Source organism: Nestor notabilis, unplaced genomic scaffold (assembly GCF_000696875.1).
Source record: "Nestor notabilis isolate BGI_N333 unplaced genomic scaffold, ASM69687v1 scaffold35896, whole genome shotgun sequence".
In the NCBI taxonomy this organism is placed as follows: domain Eukaryota; kingdom Metazoa; phylum Chordata; class Aves; order Psittaciformes; family Psittacidae; genus Nestor; species Nestor notabilis.
The window spans coordinates 1-19,948 of record NW_009933962.1 but is presented as its reverse complement, the minus strand read 5'-3'; the positions used below and the strand labels follow the sequence as shown (position 1 = coordinate 19,948).

General features: G+C 37.7%; 1 protein-coding gene across 1 annotated transcript; it reads right to left on the bottom strand.

The window, feature by feature from the left end:
- Positions 1–5,967: 5,967 nt before the first annotated feature.
- Positions 5,968–19,803, bottom strand: ERCC5 (excision repair cross-complementation group 5; the record flags this gene model as incomplete). The annotated part of the gene is made up of 15 exons (XM_010017105.1): positions 19,716–19,803; positions 18,933–19,108; positions 18,274–18,389; positions 18,107–18,199; positions 17,267–17,327; positions 16,239–16,382; positions 15,687–15,894; positions 14,479–15,411; positions 13,836–14,065; positions 13,348–13,467; positions 11,480–11,693; positions 9,720–9,864; positions 8,722–8,922; positions 7,815–7,899; positions 5,968–6,489 (listed from the first exon to the last, which is right to left on the bottom strand). Coding segments are annotated over exons 1-15 (3,336 nt in total), but the record flags the coding sequence as incomplete, so codon positions are not given.
- Between the last annotated feature and the right edge of the window lie 145 nt (positions 19,804–19,948).

Genomic DNA, 19,948 nt, shown 5'->3' with positions numbered 1-19,948 from the left:
GCAGAGCCCACTATATGAAGAATGATTCAGCAATTTAAGCACTCAGGAAATGGAGGAACTGGGTGCTGGCCATTCCTCATAAGGATTCATGTTCACAACTCACTCACTTGAGGGGTGTGTTCCAGCCACAGTATAGAACCAGGTGCTTCCCCTTTCTCCCATTACTGTCTGAAGCAGGCCATCAGGAAACCAGGATTGTAAGAACCATGCTAGAAGGACAAGCAGCAAACAAAAGCCCAGCTATGAGTTGCACACTGAAAAGAGATAGATTTGGGCTCCATGCTCTTGTCCTAGGATGTTTTTCACATTTCACAACCAAGTCTTTGAAGTAACTGGAATAGTGTCAGTGAGAATGGGAGTGAGAAAGATAAATGCCTTTAAAAGTAACTCAGGAAATAGGAATGAGAGACTAAGTTACTCTCTCTTCCCATCTTAACTTCTAAGTCATAGATTTAGTCTGCTTTTCACTTGCCTCCATTCCAACTGCATTCCATTTAAGGCACCTTTCTGGACTCCACCCAAAGATTTGAAATGATGGCACTAGTTGCCATCGGTTAAGACATTTGTCAAGCAGGGTGAGTAGAACGAGTGTGTCCCTTCTAGAATGCCAGGAGACATGTGAAGGTTACCAGGTCAGCAATTTCTCAGATATTTATGGATTAAAAACTGAGCCCTGGCCAAGTGAAGGGAGACGATGGAGTGTCAAGGACAAGTACGCCTTGCAAGCTTGCTCTCCTCCTTTTGTCAAGATAAAATTAGTCTGGGGTGCATCTATATAATGACCTGTGGTAATTTAGTATTCCAAGAAATTAAAATCGGAGTGGCAAAATGTGATCTCAGAAACATTTAGACAAGGACAGTTAAAGCTAATGATCAAAAGAAACCACGTGAGGAAAGAAAAGAGACATCTAACGATGCAGATGTGATGGAGAACTGGTTGGATAAAGACACCAGAAGAAAGATCAGACAGTCTGAGGATCTACCTGTAAGCTGAGAAGCAGTAGTAGTGGGAATCATGAACAAGAATAAGAAGTTTTAACCCGGAGAACTAGTGACAAGCCACTTAAGAAGGAAAGGGGAAGGCACATAAAGGTACATAAAGAACTCAGACTGGAACTAGCAGAGAAATCGACCTAGAATAGGAACCCCAAGAAACAAAGACTGAGACTGGGTAGGTGAAGTTAATGAAATAGGAATGGGAATGTGGTAGAAGGAAAGAATGAGAACAAGCAAGGTATAGGCCTAGGGTGATTGGCAGATAACTCTTTGTGCAACAGGTTCAGCACCCTTCACCTCTAGGCCCTGGTACGGAATTTAATATACCAAAGCCTGGTATCAGATAAAACTGTGAAGATAACTCATTCTCCATTCATGTCTCCTCATCCTCTTAAACTAGTGTTTCTAGACACTTTATAGAAGAGAACCACCTGCTACTGCTATAAATCCAGTCACTCTGTTAGCTAAGTGGAAATACATTTCTGCATTTGCTCTAAAGATTCTTCCCTACCAACTAATTTTGCAAAGATTGACCTAATGCCCCAAAACTCAATTTATTTTCGTAATTCAAAAGCTAAAGAAATTGCATGCAGACTCACTCCTCTCTGCCCTGAATCCTGCATGAAGAGAGAATCAATATTAGATAACCAAGCTTGCAGAAGCATAGAATTGCCTGTGCAACTTTACCTCAGCCTTCATGTACTACAGAATACCTAATAACAGTCATTAATATTTCAGTCTTCTGTAGTTCTATCTTTAATATTTATTCTTCTAGATATTTCTTCCCCCAACAATTATATTCAGTGCATAGCTTTCATTGAGCTCTTTGTCCGGGTGAGAATTATGGAATAGGAAAGGGAATTACATCAAAGAAAATCTCCAAATTCAGGCACTTGAACTGTGCTTTGAGAAAATGCAATCTATACCAATCCCTATCAGCCATCTTCTTGTGCAATAACTTTCTGGACAGAGTCATCAATCTGGGGTACCACCTTGCCACACTGAACAGCTAGCAAAGCAAAACTGGACACAGAGCCCAAAAGCCTGACTTTATATGGACTATGACTCAGCTGAGATTTTGAACAAAAATATTATGAAAAATAATAAAACCCCTCCTTTTTTCCCCACATTCAGCTGTGGAACATAACTAGACTCCATCCTAAAACAACACACACACCTAAAACCTTTTCTACTTCTGGTGATCCCTAAAAAAAGGGGATTACTCATGATGCTTTAGGATCTTGAAAGACATGCAGCCATGAACTTGCTTAAGAGAAAAAGCTGCCAGCAGCCCCTGAAGGTATCTGAAGGTTAGGTTTGAGGCTGTCTGTACAGAAACCAGGCTTGTAATAACCACTTCTCCCTAACTGACAGGCTGCAAACAAACCTCTTCTGAATAGCTTGATCATAGACATGGCTTCATTCCCTGGAACCAGTCACAGACAAATAGCTAGAGGACAGACACCAGGCATTGGCAGGAAATTGCCAGGACCAGAGTATGCACATAAAACAAGTATTTATGGCATAGCTAGAATACTACAACAGCGCTATCTGTTGTACTTTCTGTACAAGTGCCATAAACACAATTCTTCAGGGAAAGGAAAAACTAATTAGAAGATAGCTCATCGTTAGCAAGATGCCTTGTTCAGTATACTTAAAAATATTCCGAAGTGCAATGAGAAAACACAGCAAAATAAGAAACATTTACCTTCTCGTCTTTCTTTTACCGGTTCATTTTGTAGATGATTATGTTGTGATGATGTCAAATCCATACTATGCCACAAAACCTGGGACAAGGACACACAAACCTGCCTGAATATAAAGACTTTTTCCCCACATAACAAATATATATATATATACACACATACATTTTTACATGTATGTATTTACTTCTATTGGCAATATTGACGTGTAGACAGATAAACATTGATTTTTAAAGCATGAAAGAACTGGAAACAGCGAACTAGTTTAACTGCTCTACTCTGAAAAAGGGGGGAAGCAAGTAGATTTAAAATAAATACATGACAGAGCTTTGATAAACTTTACAAAAATTTAAAATTAGAAATAATTAAAATCAGGGTTGGTAGTTTTATAAGCAGTTGGAAAGAAAGGTAGCAACAAAGCTGTGGAAGAAGAAAAATTGCACCAAAAAGATCTCACCTTGTTTGAAAAAAATGGCTTGGAAGGGAAGGAAACAACCTGTTACTAAAGTTGCACATGAGAGTAAGTAGGAAGCAGGATCTATAGACAACATGCAGAACAGAATGTGTATGTGCCTATATAAACAAACAGAACACATAGGCTCACACGATAGGAAAAGTATGACAGAGGACAACACAATTTTCAGCTGCCTGCAGAAAAGCAGAGACAACCAGCAGTTCTTGATATCTCACAATCAGAAAAACACCGAGTTCACAGGAGAAAAATTTTTAAAGCTCTTGCACTGTTATAATGGAAATTTGAACGATTTTTGCAGGAATGATCACTAAATAAAGCAATGAGTGTAACCAAAGTAGAAACATATGCTGAGAAAACGTACTTAGACATGTTTTTCTCTCAAAACTTCAGACAAAAGAGGACAGTATAGAACAGCCCTGTCTTGTTAGGAGGATGCCCCATACTTTCTTAACTTCATCCTACGAAAAATACACAGGTTTAATGTTTTAACTTTACTACCACAGTGTCAGCAGCCATTAACCTATTTGAAGGTGCAAAATAACTTAGGGGGCTTCTATGCGTTACCATAACAGAACAAAAATACTGTTGTCATATTTATGTCTATGAACTTAGCAGTAGTAACATTATTACATGGGAAACAGAAAAGGGATTCAATGGGATCCAGAATCTTTGTATGCATGTTCAGAATAATATGCAGCATTAGAAACTACTGGGACATTAAGCAGTAAATGTTACACACATCCGTCAGCTTGTCATCTACCTCAGAAGTATAAAAAGACACATTTTCCTTCCACTAGGGGATAAAAATAACAGGTTGATAATCAGGCCTTTTGCATTCTGAAGGACAAGCGATGTTGCAGTATAAAATCACCCTCAAAAGGAAAGCCTTTATATTTTTTGGTATTCTATTTCCTTCTAAAAATATCCTTTGAGTTACACTGAACTACACAACAACCTGTCCAACTTTAACGTACGAATTCAGCAGTACTACAAGCAACTAAATGGTTGCCGAGTAATGCTGTTTAAAGTTAAGGATACAAAGTCATTTTGAGTCAAAGAAATAGACTCCCTGAAAAACCACAGGCATCCACTGCTTTTCAGTCCACATTACCTGTTTCTCTCGCAGCTTTACAAAGACAGTAGAACAGAGAAGTCCTTATCTGCTGGGCTGCTTTCCCCGCAGGCAGCCACAGGCAGGAGTGTGCTCTGAAGCGCGTGTCACGCATTGCCAACATTCCCACACCAGAAGCAATAATAAAACCCGACAGCTGTGGCACGATCACAAAGTGGGCACCATGCACCATGTCCCTTACGTAAGGGAGCAGATTTTGTAACAGCAGAAGGCACCCGGCCAAGGGAGCTCCAAACAACAAAGGAACCAACTCCAGAGTAGTTTTCATCAAAATAAGGCAGCAGCACGGTGTTAGCAAACATGCACTGTCCATAAAAAGAGCAAAAAGTCATTCTTCAGAGTCTAAGGGCCCATGGCAGGGGATTGGAGCTAGATGATCTTTAAGGTCCCCTGCAACCCAAATCATTCTATGATTCCAAGCACAGAGGGCAATTTGCAAAACAGCAAGGGTGCGTTTGGGTCCAGGGTATGTAAATCTGTGCTCACACTCTAACACAGAACTGCAACAAGGTACAAAACCCCCGAAGTCCTAGCACACTTCACCTCATAAGAAAGCTGTCAATGTGCATAAATATACACATAACACTCTTCTTTAGCACAGGCAAGATGTACATTCACTCAACAGATTGCAACCCATTCCTGCCATAGGAACAAATACTGGCATCTTTAAGACTTCTCTTAATTAGGCTGTAATAAATTCAGGACAGAAGCTGTCTCTTATTTGCAGAGGTTTTAGCAAAGTTAGACTTCAACCTCAACTGGGTTTTGTAGGTGCTGTTGAAAAATAGTGAGTTGTTGTACAAAAATACTTTAGAGGACCGAAAGTCTGCATTTTACCGTACCTGGCAGAAGAAATCAGTAAGATCTCCTCTCCACTTAAAAACTACCAAACAATCCACCAAGACCTGATCTACACTGTTAAAGCAAAATTCAATTATACGATTTACAACACTGCTGTAAACTGGCTATTAAGGCTCAGAATTTGCTTAAAAGATGGTAATATTTTCCAAAAGAAATACCAAAATTTTTGTCCAGTAAGCACTGTATATGAAGTATTGGACTCTGCAACTATAAGGGCCAAATTCTAGACAGCTCAGTTCAGCTCTTCATCCTTAAGTTTCCTTCATCATTAAGTTTCATAAGAAACTTAACTGTATGGACTTGGACTTTCAACAATGAAACAATGAGAAATGAAGTCAGAATGTCAAATGAGAAGATTAGAAACAGCAAGGACCAAAATGTAATGTAAGAACACAGGTACGACTAGCAGCTTCTGTGCTTTTCCACAGAAGCTATAAATAAATTCTACAGTCATTCCAGGAGACAGGTGGAGGGTAGGTAGGGAAGTCTGAGCCCAATACAATTGTTTAATCTCACAAATTAATCTGATATGAGTTCTGCAGCCAGTGGATACCTCTGAATGTCACTTCTGCTAATAAATTGTGTCTTTGGACATGGTCATGTAACTCCAAATCTGTGACATTTATATTCAGAACATAAACAATCACCACACATAAGATTACACAAGGACAAATACATGCCAAATAGAGATAATTTATTATTTGATAAAAAATTCATCACAATATTTACAAAGCTTAAGTCACAAAACCCACACATAACCTCTCTTTTTCAAGAGTCTTTTTTCTTTAAGATGTTTTCTTTTTTATTCTTCTCTTACTCTGTGATTTCTTTTTTTTGCCCTCAAACACAGGTTTGGCAGTCACCATGACTATGTTTCCCAGTTCTTCATCCTCACCACTTGAACTACTGCACTTCTTTTTCTCTTCACAGTCTGCTGTCTTCATTGCAGACACCTTTTTCCTCCTCTTGCTCTTACCTAAATCTCTGCTTTCCGATTCCTCTACTGAGGAGTCACTAGAAGTTTCTGAAAGGTGCAAATTCCCTATAAAACCACCTCCATAGACATGTTCTTTTCTGGAATCTGAATGTTTTCTTCTCTTTCCATTTTGGCCTTTGCTTGCCATAGCTTGATGATCTGTACAGCCTGAAGTATCTTCCCCGTTCCCTTCTTCCTGCTCTTTAAGTTCAATCTCTGGAGTTTCTTCAGCTGCTTCTTTTTCCTTCCTCTTCAGGCAAGTCACAGCTCTGCGCAGTCTCTGACTTTTAATAGCTATTTTTTCATGCTGTTCTAGTCTGAAGAATGAATCAATTCGAAGCTGAGTCTATCGGAAATAAAACAGAGAAACACCTTTGGAGGTTCTCGTGATAGGAATTCAGTTATCACAACTACACTAGAAAGCATCCCAAATTAAAGTAAGACAAAGGACTAACAAAATTAATACAAATAATATAAATAGATGTGAAGAATAAGACACAATATTATAGAAATACCTATACTTTAAGTTCTGCAACAAGAACCTTTACAGAAACTAAATAAGCAGCAAACTCCAGTGAAATCTTACAAACATCATGCTGCTTGATGATTAGACATATGTTGCTATTTTCAACCTTAATACTGAGAATCTCTGTAGTGCTCGTAAGTATGTCCTTACCAACACATCCTTAGCTTCAAGCTGTTAAAACTACAGAATGTTTACTAAGTAAATGTTACAAGTGCAGGTTACATTTCATATGCTAGTGCAACAAATTGTACTTGACTCAAGCTCATTGTTAACACATGTTGCTACAGTATAACGATTTAAGAGCAGAACTAGAAGTAGTCACACACAAAGGGTCTGGGTGACTCAACCACAGCTAGACTTGCTGTATAAACTAACCTAGTCCTCTATATTCTCCCTAAAATTGTATAAAAGAACCAACACTTCCTAAGGATGTTCCAGTCAATCTGAAAGTGAACGGTTTTAACTACAGGGTTTGGTACCTGTCACTCCTTTGAGTGACAGAGAGTACTTAGAACACTGGTTTAGGCTAAGGATCTATTTTCTTATGGCAAAAGGAGAAAAGAATCTGACCTTAGGTGATCAGTTTTACAACTGACTTCCACAGTACAGCAGCATGCACCACTATTCACTTCTAAGTTTTATTAAAGTTGACAGAACATTTATATCGAAATAAGAGTAATATTATTGTTGCTCAGTGGTTCAGTCTGCAATCCTCAAAGAATATGGATGGTACCAAATGGTCAGCCTCCCTTCACCAAAATCTTAGAGGAGTTTTTATGAATCATTTTTAGAGACAGCATGCTGTCTTTTAAAAGTATCAGAGGTGCTTGAAGTATTTGTGGTTTCAGCTATATCCAGAACAAACAGCAACATGGAGCTGAGATAGGTGCTTGATCAGTAACAAAATTTGAAACTAGGAATTGAAATTATGTAGAGTTCCTCACAGGGCACCCAAATCATACAGAAATGAAGTCCAGAGAAGTAAGTTTAATAGTTTTTAAATATAATATATATGAAGACTTTTAAAAAATGGCCAAACCCCAGTTTCTGAGAAATGTATTTCAGATTAAAACCTTGCTGTTCATTTTAAAAAGCTCTTACAATTTTCTAGTTACATTTACACTATGCACAGTTTTATATTTTACCTGCTGCAAGTTCAGCTGTTTGATCACAGGCAAAAGGATTTCATCTGTCTTCGTCCTAGTCCAGCCGAAGTGATTCTGACAGAATGTGCAGAAAGTTAAGGAACTTTGCACAATGGCCATTCCTAGTATTCTGCAAACACATAAAATGAAAATTCCTCAAATAAAATATGCCTAGAAGAAAGCTACTCCAAAGCTGCTTCTATTATGAAACCAGAGAAAATACTCGAGTTATTACAGCTGACTTATGTGGATGGTTCCAGTATTACACTGTATCCTAATCATGCTGCTACATCTCTATTAGTTACACATTTTTTTCCTCTAATATCAACATTTCAAGGGCATGTCTTAATGAAGACAGAACTCATTTTGGCTATACAGCATTGCCATAGGACAAAGCAAACCTTATTTTTACACTTGCACATACTGGAAGTTTCATTTACTGTTTAAAACATCATTAGCTCTGCATGTATTGTCATGTACTTCTCAATAATTTGCTGCAGCTCAAGCTGCAATGGATGCAAAAAAATAGACGTTATTGCAAGAAATGCAGTAAGTAATGCAGCCTGAGTCACCATTTCTGACTAGGCTTTGAAACTTACTTGTGAAGGACGGCAAAGTGGCATACTCCTGACAGCTAAGAGATTCTCTCTACATGCAATGTGAAGCAGCCTACTCTCTTAGGAGGGAAGAGCCACCCCCGAGTGCCACACATGCATGGCTGCATGACCTTTAGTTCCAGAGCTGGTACCACTGTAGGACATCGCATGCAGATGGGGCTGAGGGCCCCTCACACCAGTGAGGTGTTAAAAACTGGATACTCCTTTAATGACTCACTAACAAGCCTTATGAACTTTAACCTGAGTACTTTCAGCTAACAAATCCTGCCATATATATAGTAAAAGGATATTCTCTGATTAGTTCTACATCAGGCTTCCCCCAGACGAACGAACCCCTTGTCTCATCCACCACAGGATTCAGGTATGCTTCTGCCACTGCTGGATTTGGGAAACCTGAGGAAAGCTGCAGATCCCGCAACTTCTTCTTGACTTTGGTGTCACGTGGATTAGGTCTCAATTTCTTATTCTTCTGAGCCTCATTCCACCACTCACTGAAAAACAGGGGCAAGTATTCATTTGCCTCCATAAAATATAATTTGGAATACCAAGAGCCACCATGCTAATTTCGATAGCCCTAGTCACCCTACTTCAGTTACTACACGAGTAGAAAATTTCCAAATAAAAATGGCAAAAGGGACATATAATCTGAAAGCAGAAAAGACAAAACACACACAGTAAACACAGCTGTTGTAAGCCACAGTAGCAAACATCGCCTGGATTCCCCATAAACTTCTAAACAGAAGGCCCTAAATTCAGCCACACATAGGGAGGATGTTCCACATACTATGATCATTTTTTAAGTGTTTTTGGTATGCAAGAAAATTAAAAAAAATAAAAAAATATTTCTAACCATTCTCGCCATTGCCAATACAACTGGCTTAGCCCTCTACAAATCTTATTCTTCCCCACAGCCTACCTGTCTGTGTCTTTCCAGGTCATCCATTCCTCACTCCTCAAGTCTTTTTTCTCTATGAGCAAGCTACAGCACCTTCTCACAAACTCAGGGAGAATAAACCTCCACTCCACTATGGATCCAGCTCTGCAGTGAACTCAGAGGCAGTCGCACAGTTCTGCAGCTGTTCTATTGTCTTCATTAGTCTCACTGTAACTGCTGTATCAACATGTAACCTTATTTACCTGCCATTTCAAATCGTGACATAATGGAGTCACATATTTTACAGTTAACTTAGTCTCCTTAACAACAGTTGCATGCTTAACCAGCACAAAAGTATATTCACCAATACTCATATTATGGAGAGACAAAAAAACAAAATATGATGAAGCATACGCAAATTTCAAGAGAGGCTCCAAGCCATGTCCAGGAAATTCATTTAAAATCTCCATCGCTGTTACAAAGCCAACATTTGGAATACCCTCAGTGTAGTCACTTCCAAGCAAGTATGCCAAATTAATTAGCTTGCTTCGATCCAACCCTGTAAAAGAAAGCACATAAACCAAATAAAACCAGTGGATCCAGCATATGTTCTCTTACAAAATAATATCTGAAAGGCAAAAGCCAAAAGGAGCACAAAGGCATTAACTCCATAAAAGTACACTGAATTCAACATCAGAATTTGCTAAATGATAATTCTGGAGCATGCTAGTTCAAGCACAAGTAGTTGTGCGAAAGTGGCAAATGCATCTTTGCCAGAATTAGATGTTACAATGTAAAGACCATTGGGAAACTAAGAGCTAAGAGATACTATTTTACATATATTTCTCCAGTTACTCTCCTGTTCTCATCTAATGCTGACCTGAACTTAATAACCCCTGTATCAGAAATAAAAAACATTGTTTGAATTCTAGTTTATAGTGTCAATGCCTCTGCTTCTTAAAAGTGCTCCCAAACTGAAAGCCTTTGCTAGTACATTTATTAAGTGGACCAAAAGAGCCTGCGAAACTGCCAGAAAGGAGGAAGAACTCAGCTGACCACTTGTACTTGCAGTAAGATCTAAGGCAACCAGGCTGATTTTCAGTGACTAGCTTCAGGAGTTTAGATAAAAGAACAACATAAATAAACAAATCAGTGGCTAAAAGGATGTGTGTCTAAGCACATAAAGCAAGACCACTGGCATGCTAGTCAGGATATTCATCAACGGTGGTGAAAGAAGAATTGGGCAATGCATGGAAAAGAAGTAAAAAGTACAAGACCACAAACGAATATTACATGAAGACCAATTGTGACTATTTTTCCCCAGTAAATAAATAAAAGCTCTGGTTAATTACATTAATAACAGAAAGAAAAAAAAAAATATCACACACATGCTTCCACAGCAAATCTTTCAAGTAAGCTACAGTAGCATACCTAAGTAGGGTAAAAAAAGGTTTCATTCAGTTTGCTGGGAGAAGAAACCAAAGACATATTTCATCACATAAAAACATGGAATTCTACATGTTGAAGACATTAAAATATTATTTCAAAGTCTATAGCCTTTCTAAACTTTGAAAATGTCAAAACTGATTTTAAGAGTTATTCTTAAGCAAGGCTTAAGTTAAAATTGGATTACATTTTCCTTAATACGCTACCTGACACTGAAGTTTAGTAGTTCATAATTAGCAACAATTTGATTAGCTAGTACAAGAGCAAGATGAAAGAAGAAAAAAAGCTGTCAGCATAACTGAATGAAAAACCTTTTACAAAGCACATACACATGCCAGATCCTCTCCCAATACATTATGCATCAGTATGTCCAAAATTAACTTCCATTTCCAGAAAACTATAAATCTGATGACATCAGAACATAATTTGCTCACCACGCCAGAAAAGCCATGCTGACATTTACACAGAAAGAGGTACCAGGGTTCATACTTCCAGTCTTGATGTTCATCACACTAACTCAGTGTATTAAATGAAGGTGCCTGAAAATTCAGGGGAGCCATATGGCAGTAAAAACAGCAACCCAACTGAATGTCTTTACAGACTCTCCAAAGAACAGGCATTGTAGTAACAGACACACAAAATTCTGCGGAAATTACAACTTCAAAAAGATAGATGGCAGTGCTGTCTTATTAAAGACTGTATTTAACAAATCAATACCTGAGGCTTACCTAGCTGGTTTTGAAAATCAACATACTGATAATACTCCACATATTTGTCTTGGCTGAAGAAATTTTTATAAACATGTCGTGCACCAAATAACCAAACATCGCTATCATCTGTGATTGTCCCAGAGGTCTGATCAGTAAGGTCTAATACAGCACACTGCGCCTCTGCCTCCATCGGAGCTTCAATATATGGAATGCCAAACAAACGGAGAAGCTCCTATAGGATGAAAAGAAAACAGTTAATACTGAATCTAAAGAATGAACTTCTATTACACTTTTGCTTGACTCAGAACTGCTAGATTCACACTTGGACTGTATTTAATATTTCACAGTAAATTGAAGGAGCGCCAACCACAGTTAAGTCAAAGGAAAATCCCATCTACACCTCTCAGGCAGATAGTGCCATGTGACTCAAGCACTGCTTGATCACATTATTACTACACAGTTTGAGAGCCCGCTATCTTATTTGCACAAATATACTTAAGTATTGTGCTTTTCCTAACATGGAGAAAAGTCCATGTGTTACAATTATGTGGCCTTAGTGAAAAAAAGATGCAGGTTGAATAAAAAAGATTGAAAAAAACCCAAAGCATTCAGTCATCACTTACGTTCAGAAAATAGCATGAAAGCCTATGAGAAACATTCATATTAAGCAGGAAACAGTGGGCAGACTTATCATCCTTTGGGTGATATACATGTATTTAATGCATTTTAGACAATTTGCTTTTATGGAATACATTATTTAACTTCAGTTAACAATCTCACACACACAAGTTTTACAGGCTTGGGTTAGAGACAATTCTGAATTAAGTCATCTCCATTTACTCTCCTGCTCCCAAGTTGAATGTAACACTCACTGCAAAACCTAAGCTGTAAAATTTATGAAATATATATTTGATATGTATACATATAACTGTGCATAAACACACTTTTTCTTTCTCCTCACTGCAACTGACTTTTGTGCCCTGACAAAGTCCATCTCAAGACTTAAAACTTTTACTGTGATGAGGAGCAAAAGCACAGGGTCAAGAGACTTACAACTGTAATGGCGTATCTACCATTATAGGGCACGTAGTATTACAAAAGCACTGGGCTTTAAAAAAACCAAATCATTGACACAACTATGAGCAAGTATTTAACAAAGGAACAAGAATTTCAAGCATTTTAAGACCAACTAAAATAAAAGCATTTCTATATTTCTTATAATTAATTTATTACATGATAGATAGTATGACTAGTCTACTGTATTATATGTTACCCCTAGAACACTGTGTTGTAAGTAGACCTTGCATTAGACTGCATCAACATTTAAATGCTAATACTGAAACAGAGGTTACAGGCTCATGCAGGTGTTACTGGTGAGATCCTTTAAGATCAGTCACCAGGGCATACACCTGAGTTACCACATGGATTTCTTGTAAGATTTTCTCTTTTAATCCGCAGGGGAAATCACAATTTAGCTAAAACCCAGATTACATCAATTCTGTACTTCCTAATATTTTTCGTTCAATTTGCACCTTTCAGAGCAACGAGAAGGAAAACAAAAAAAACCCAGACAAACAAAACAAAAAAAAAAAAAAAAAAAAAAAATCAAACTGGCCCAACCTTAAAAACTTGGTGCTTAAAAAGGTGTTGATTTATTCATAATTTTATCTTTATTCTATAAAGTTATAAGTTATTTTAAATAGTTAGAATTCAAGATTATCTCAATACATTTAATGTTTTAAATCAAGCAGACTGAAGAAAACACGCCCCTAAGAGGAAAAAAAGTAATCTGTAATTAAAGCAAAATTACTAATAGCTTTTGAGAAAACATCTGACTGGAGTTGGCATCATACCGTATCATACCAAAATGATTCAACAAATACTACCTGGCTTTCCAGAAACATCTGTCCCGTTACAGAAGCAGCAACACGTTCCTGCTGTTGCTTTTGAGCCTGAAGCATATTCTGCTCAGCAGAAAGGTCATTTTCTAATTCTTCTAGCTCTTCCTGAAATCAAAACAGGATTTTCATTATTTCATTAATTCAGGTATCCTTAACTAAGTAAATCACTAAGTCTCCAACTACAGTTATTCTAGTAGTATGTGCTCCCTTAATTCACACTTGGAAGATGACATAGCTTCTCTAAATTATAAAACCAGAGAGGTCTACTCATCAGACTGCTAAAACCTTAAAGTTCCCCTCTGAATTCAGGGAGATGATGATTAACCATCACCTTTAGAAAAAACTAAGTTCCCATAGAATTATATACACATATCAGAATGCAATTAAACAGTAAGAAGCTGTCCAACAGTCTTAAGAACTACCTGGGGACACAGCACTTCATTATCAGCTCAAAACAAGTAACAGGGAGTTACCAAACTGATGTCTTGCCACCCATCCTCTGCGTTTTTACCACCATCTTCTCTTTCAACACTCTGATCGTTTGCCAACTGCACTTCGGATTCCTTCAGCAAGTCCTGTGTGATGGTATCATGTCTGTCTGTCTCTGCTTCTGGAAGTGTTGTTTCATCACCCAGTTTTTCACCATATTTAGCAGAAAACTCATCCTCGTTACTTATTTCAGTTTCCACTTCAATAAAACTTCCTATTAAAGGAAAATAAAGATTTCAACTTCTCACTGCTTATCAAAAAAAAAGGAGTATTCATAAGCATTTTTAACTTGGGCAGTGATTTTTTTTCTTATTTTCTATATGCAATAAATAGATATTAGGATCATAAAATTACAGAAACCTAGTAGTTGACCTTTCCTACACCAGTTAAGTTCAATGCACACAAGAACACACTTTTCTGACTCTTTGTAGTGTATACTCAGGTTTCAATGATAAAACACAACACCAAGGGGAAAAAGCAGCTCAGATTTTCTTCCCACCTTCTCCATACATGAGAATAGAAGTAATTTAAAGCAGTTCTTACTAGGAGAGGAGTTTAACTTCAACTGACTACTAATATAGTAAGGTCCCTTTTTCTTATGTTTTTACACAATTAAAAAGCACATACCATCAGAATCACTGTCTTCAGACTGTGATATCTCTTCTTTTTCCTTCTCAGGACTTTTTGCTTCTGGGAGAAATGTAATAACCTTTTGTACCTCAGATACATTCTCTTCTGTTTGCAACACTTCTTCCTCTACATTTTCAGAAATTTTCAGGTTTTCCTCATTTTCAGAAAGGTCTGCTGTTTCAGCCCTTATACTAGTTTGCACAGGAAAACAACTTGGCTTCTGTGTGCACAAGTTTATATCCTTATCTCCCAAACAGTTTAATTCTATTTTGGAACCGCTTCCTTCTTTGTCTGCATCTTCTTTGCCTTTTCTAGTATTGTCAATACAAGAATAATTTTCAGGTCTGGATATACTGGTGTCCTTGGCTGTAACATGATTTTTGTCCAACTCCTGACCCTTTAGTTCAAATTCAGCATCTTGCATAATCACCTGGTTTGACAAATTAATTGCAGATGTAGGTATTTTTCTCTCCTTAACTTCAGGAATCTGGTCTTCCTCATCTGAGCTACTAAGCAGCAAATCCTTCACTTCTGATCTTTCTGGTAGCACTCCATCAGTTCTAACAGGAACAAATTCCTCTCTTGTATCATCACCATCAGTTAGAGCTCGCTGAATTGCACGCAGTGTTCTTGGAGACACACTGCCTTCCTCTGTTACAGATTGGTCCATGTTCAGTCGTCCTCCATCTTCATCCCCCAGTTCTTCTTCTGAGCTGCTTTCTAGCATAGCTGCCTGGATGGCAAGCAAAGTCCGAGGAGAGGGTGGTGCTGTCACCACATTGTTATCTTTCTCTGTCTGCAATTTCTCAGGTTCAACTAGCTTTGCAGGAGATTCATTGATTTGATTTAATTTAGTTAGTTCAGGCATTTTTGATGAGGGCCCTGCAACAGCTTCCAACTCTTGACTTGTAGTTTCTTTTGCTCTAATACCTAAAAGAAAGGGATTTTGTTTATTTTTTTTTTTTAGTAAAAAATGCTTTATACTAATATTGCATTTTATACAATGAACATCATTATATAAAGATTGATAGACCAGTTTTCTACACCTTTACAGATCATAGTTAATTATGTCTAACAGTAATGCACTGATTTAATGCAAACTGTTGGCTACATGCACCTGTAAAAAACCCATGATTATTGTTTAAAAAAAGCTGCAGACTGCATACACCAAACAAGAGACTTTACAAAACTAAGACCCAACGTACCCTTTATTAGGATATAGTGAGAAGTATCTTCCGAGACTACCTTCCTACATTCCACTTCTTTCAAAAAACCACCTTCGTTTTCATATTGTGTTCGGATTTCACCCGTGTGCTGTTGACTCAATTCTTTCTGTACATTTTCTATGCACCGACTGAGGCTGCTTTTCTTAAGCAAACCTCGAAGCTGGTACTGGGAAAAGGCATTGGACTCCTTAAAACAAACAAACAAGTCAATTTAAATAAAATGCCACTTAGCTGCACCTTTTAAGCAAGTTCATCTACCATGCTCTGGAGAGGTAACAGGTTTAAGGAGCTAACATTTGTCTTTTAGTGACTGCTGCACTCCTGGATACTTCAGGATACAGTCCTGAACAGACAAACGTGAAGTCTCTGTTAAGAGTTGTTATCTCATTGGGGTTTTTATTTCTCAGTGTAACATCTCTTATTAAATAGGCCTGGGTGTAAAACTTTCCAGATGGGATACTCTTATGTAATCCTCATCTGCATTAATGGCAATAGCTCCATTCTGATGGTTTAAACCATTTTAAATATTACCTCTGGCATTGCTTCAAAAAATGTTCTTTTTCGTTTTGTAAATTCTTTCATCTCAGTCAAGATCTCATATTTTACTTCAGGAGGCAGCTTCTTGAAATCTTCCGATTCAACATCTACAGAGTTAGGATTTTCACATAACACTTCCTATAAAAATGGAAAACAACATAAACATCGATTTTGCATTACAGCACAGCAAGAACAACAAAATATTTAGAGCATCATTTGAAACAACAGCCACCCACCCCCAAAATTTTTGTTGCTATTATGAAGAAAACAGTAAAGAAAAAAAAAGTAACTACCTAATAAAACACCCAATAAAATAAAGTACGTAATTGTTGATGTACTCTAGACAGAGAAACTTGTGTTTATTCTTTTTACAAAAAGATTAGTCTAAATCACAGAAGCAGGTTCTATAGCCTCAGCTAGTCTGATTTTATCCTTGCAAGGAGGTTCTCCTGAATGTGAACTACTTCAAAGATAGACAGTATTTCCAAGTTTCAAGAGTTTTGGTTAGGGATTTTTTCAGTTTGTTTTCTTGGATGAAAGCAGAGATAATTTTATTATCTATTGTGCTGTCTTCTTAGGGCATATATTTCTCTTCTCCTCTTCCCATGAGATCAGCACATCAGAAGGAAATACAGAATTTACCTATGAAAACTCAGGGAGCGAGGTGCTTCAATATCAGTTCTTATTTGGAGAAGCACAGGAATTTTGTTAAATATGCTCTTACAAGAAACAATCTCTTCTCTAAACGTCCAGAGAAAGTAGTCAAAAAAAGAAAGATACCGTAAGAAATTCCTATTCTGCTGTATTTCTGCTGTAGAGAAAAATACATTTGTATTTCCTTATTAGTAGGAATTCACAGAATACTGAAAAGTGACTTATTTGCTTGATAACTAATGCTATGGTAGGACCTATACCTCCCCGAACACTACTTTTTTTTTTTAAAAAAAACTTTTTTGTCTTTCAGGCATAGCACATGAATAAGAGGACTATTCATAGTAATAGTTCAAGTACGATGCACTTACATGCAACAGCTTTCTTTGGCTCATTCTCATTTCCCATTCTTTTTCATCTTCCTCCTCTGAGCTAAAAATCACAAAGAAAAAAAAATAGTTATTTACCTAGGAAAATAAAGTTCCTATTTTAAACAAAAGGACATTCATCATCACTTCACCAACTACAAAACTTCACGTACAAATACATGTATGCATATACATACACACACTCATGTGCACACATACAAATACACAGACAAGTCAAAAAGATCTGGACAGAAAACAAGGAGGCAGACATGTCAGTTAAAACTAGATTGAGACAACTATTGCTGCTTAAATCATTACCCAATTCTTATTGCTCAGAGCTTAAAGTGTATATAAGATATGTGAAGAGTAGTCCAACAGATATCTCCACATTCTCACTTAATGTCACTTAAGAAGATGTCATAAGTTTGACAAGCTCCTCCAAAGCCTACTTATGCTGAACATGTTGGCACTACTAAATGAAGGGAATCAACCTGCCACACAACAGCTACCCAAGCTTGAACAGTCAGTTCTGTTTAGTCACACAGACATGGCCACAGAGACTGAGGCAGCACTTTCATCCTTAAACACAAATCCAATTTAAAATTCAACCTGTGGACTCTAAGGTGCTTCTATTATTTTCGCATAAATAACTAGAAGGCTTCTGTACCCAGAGCTATAAACTAAATTCTCCAGAAGAAACTGAAATAAAACATAAAGAGATATACCTTATATATTATGGAGCCTCATGGGTCAAAGGCCTTTCAGCAGCATCAAAAAATGTGGTTTATACTTTTATCTGAGTTTATTATCGCTATTTAAGCTATATTTCTTAATTCTACCTACCTGTTCTTCTCATCTTCCTGCAAAGGTGGCAATACATATATATCATCAATTTCTTCTCTTCGAACTTCTGTAATACTGGGAAATGCTTCATTTACCCCCATGATTAAGAGCTACATGAAAACTTTCCTGCCACTTATAAAAAAGGCTAAAATACTTTTTATTCTTGCCTCTTGCCCTTAAGAGCATTTTTGATAACTTGTCTCTTCAAAAATGTTTTCAAGAGTTTCTCTGCAGTTTTCCTGGAATCATGGCTGGCAATTTCCTTTCTTCGTCTTCGCTCAGCCTGTGAAAATAAGATTAACACCAACAAGATTTCGCCGGATACTGAAGATACAAATCCAGTAAATTACTGTTATAATACTGCATGCTGAATCCATAAGCAACTCCTAACTCATCCTGCATCAAATGGGGACATAGTCCTCAGGTCCTCCAAATATCTCTATGTTGATTTCCTCTACTGAGACTCAGGAACAGTTTTCAGCTTTTGGGTACCAACACTTGCAAGTGTAGTGTTCAGGTCCATTCTGAAGCTAGACCCAGGCTTATGCCATCATCTACTTCTCTGCAACCCAGTTTCTATGCAAATAAAACCTGATCTATTCAAAAGGAAAGTGCTGCATGCTCCAACAGCTATCCAAGAGTGAGACTGCAAAGAACACCTGCAGAGAAGGTGTTTGCACTCCAAAGCAGGTGAAGGTTTTTCACTTCAAGCCCTCCATCCTCATGGTGCATAAGCAGAATAACAAGGAAATTGAAAATGGATACTTAGCATCAGCAAACATACACCCAACATTTTGCACTGCAGTGACTCAGGAAAGACACTTACCAAGGTTTGCCTCTTCAGGAGCGGGGCCCCTCCATCAAAAACAAAGACAGGTCGAATCCGGAAAAACAGTAGCTTGCAAAGCCGACGAAAGAGAGTGAGGAGGTGAGCATTTTGTATGGAATTACCACTGCGATCTCTGGCTCCTTTTATCGCTTGGTTTAACCAAATACTGATATCTTGAAAGAACCGTTAAGAAGAAAAAATGTGCTTATACATGTACCATATTAATAGTTTCTATAAAGTGCATGTATTTGACTAAGTAGGTTTTGTCCACTGTTCCAGGCTTGACTTATTGAAACTAAGAATACCCAAACACTTGCAAACTTTGGAGAAGAAAAAATTCTTGCCCCTATTGCCCGGGACAAAAACGAGAGCTAAAATATCTGTGCAGCAAGTAGTACCTCCCCAGTTACTTTTACAAATAAACAAAGGGTAAATTCTTTCCACATCTTTCCCGTATTGAACCAAGTATGTGTAATGGGAAAGCTGATGTAAAAGCGTTTATGTTTTTTCATCTTACGGTCCTACCGAAAGCAGCACATTTATTGATAAAGCACAAAATCCTACTGCTTGTGTAAGGAACTTAGTAAAAAAGTCCCTTTTTAAAAAAGAAGGAAAAGGAAAAAAAAGCTTATTATAAGGCATAAAATCTATTTATCAAAATACGGTCATGTTTTAAAATAGAAATAAGCACATAAGTAAGTTAACGAGGTAGGAGCAAAAGCAACAGTTAAAACACTCTCCCTCGCAATCCGGTTCCTCAGCTTTACTTTCAAAGGATACCAACAGCAAGAATTTTTCCTTCTAGCACTTCAGGGTTTATCGGTCTCCCAGCGCATTCGAGCAGCTTCCAAAGTCCTTGAACTCCCATTGTCCGCTCTTAGATACCCTGAGAGACTCTAGGAGGAACGAAAGAAGGAATAACCCAAGCGTTTTACGCTCCACGTACACCTTACTAACGCGAACGCGTTACTACCGCAACCACAAGCCAGGCGGCATGCTGGGCAGGGGAAGGG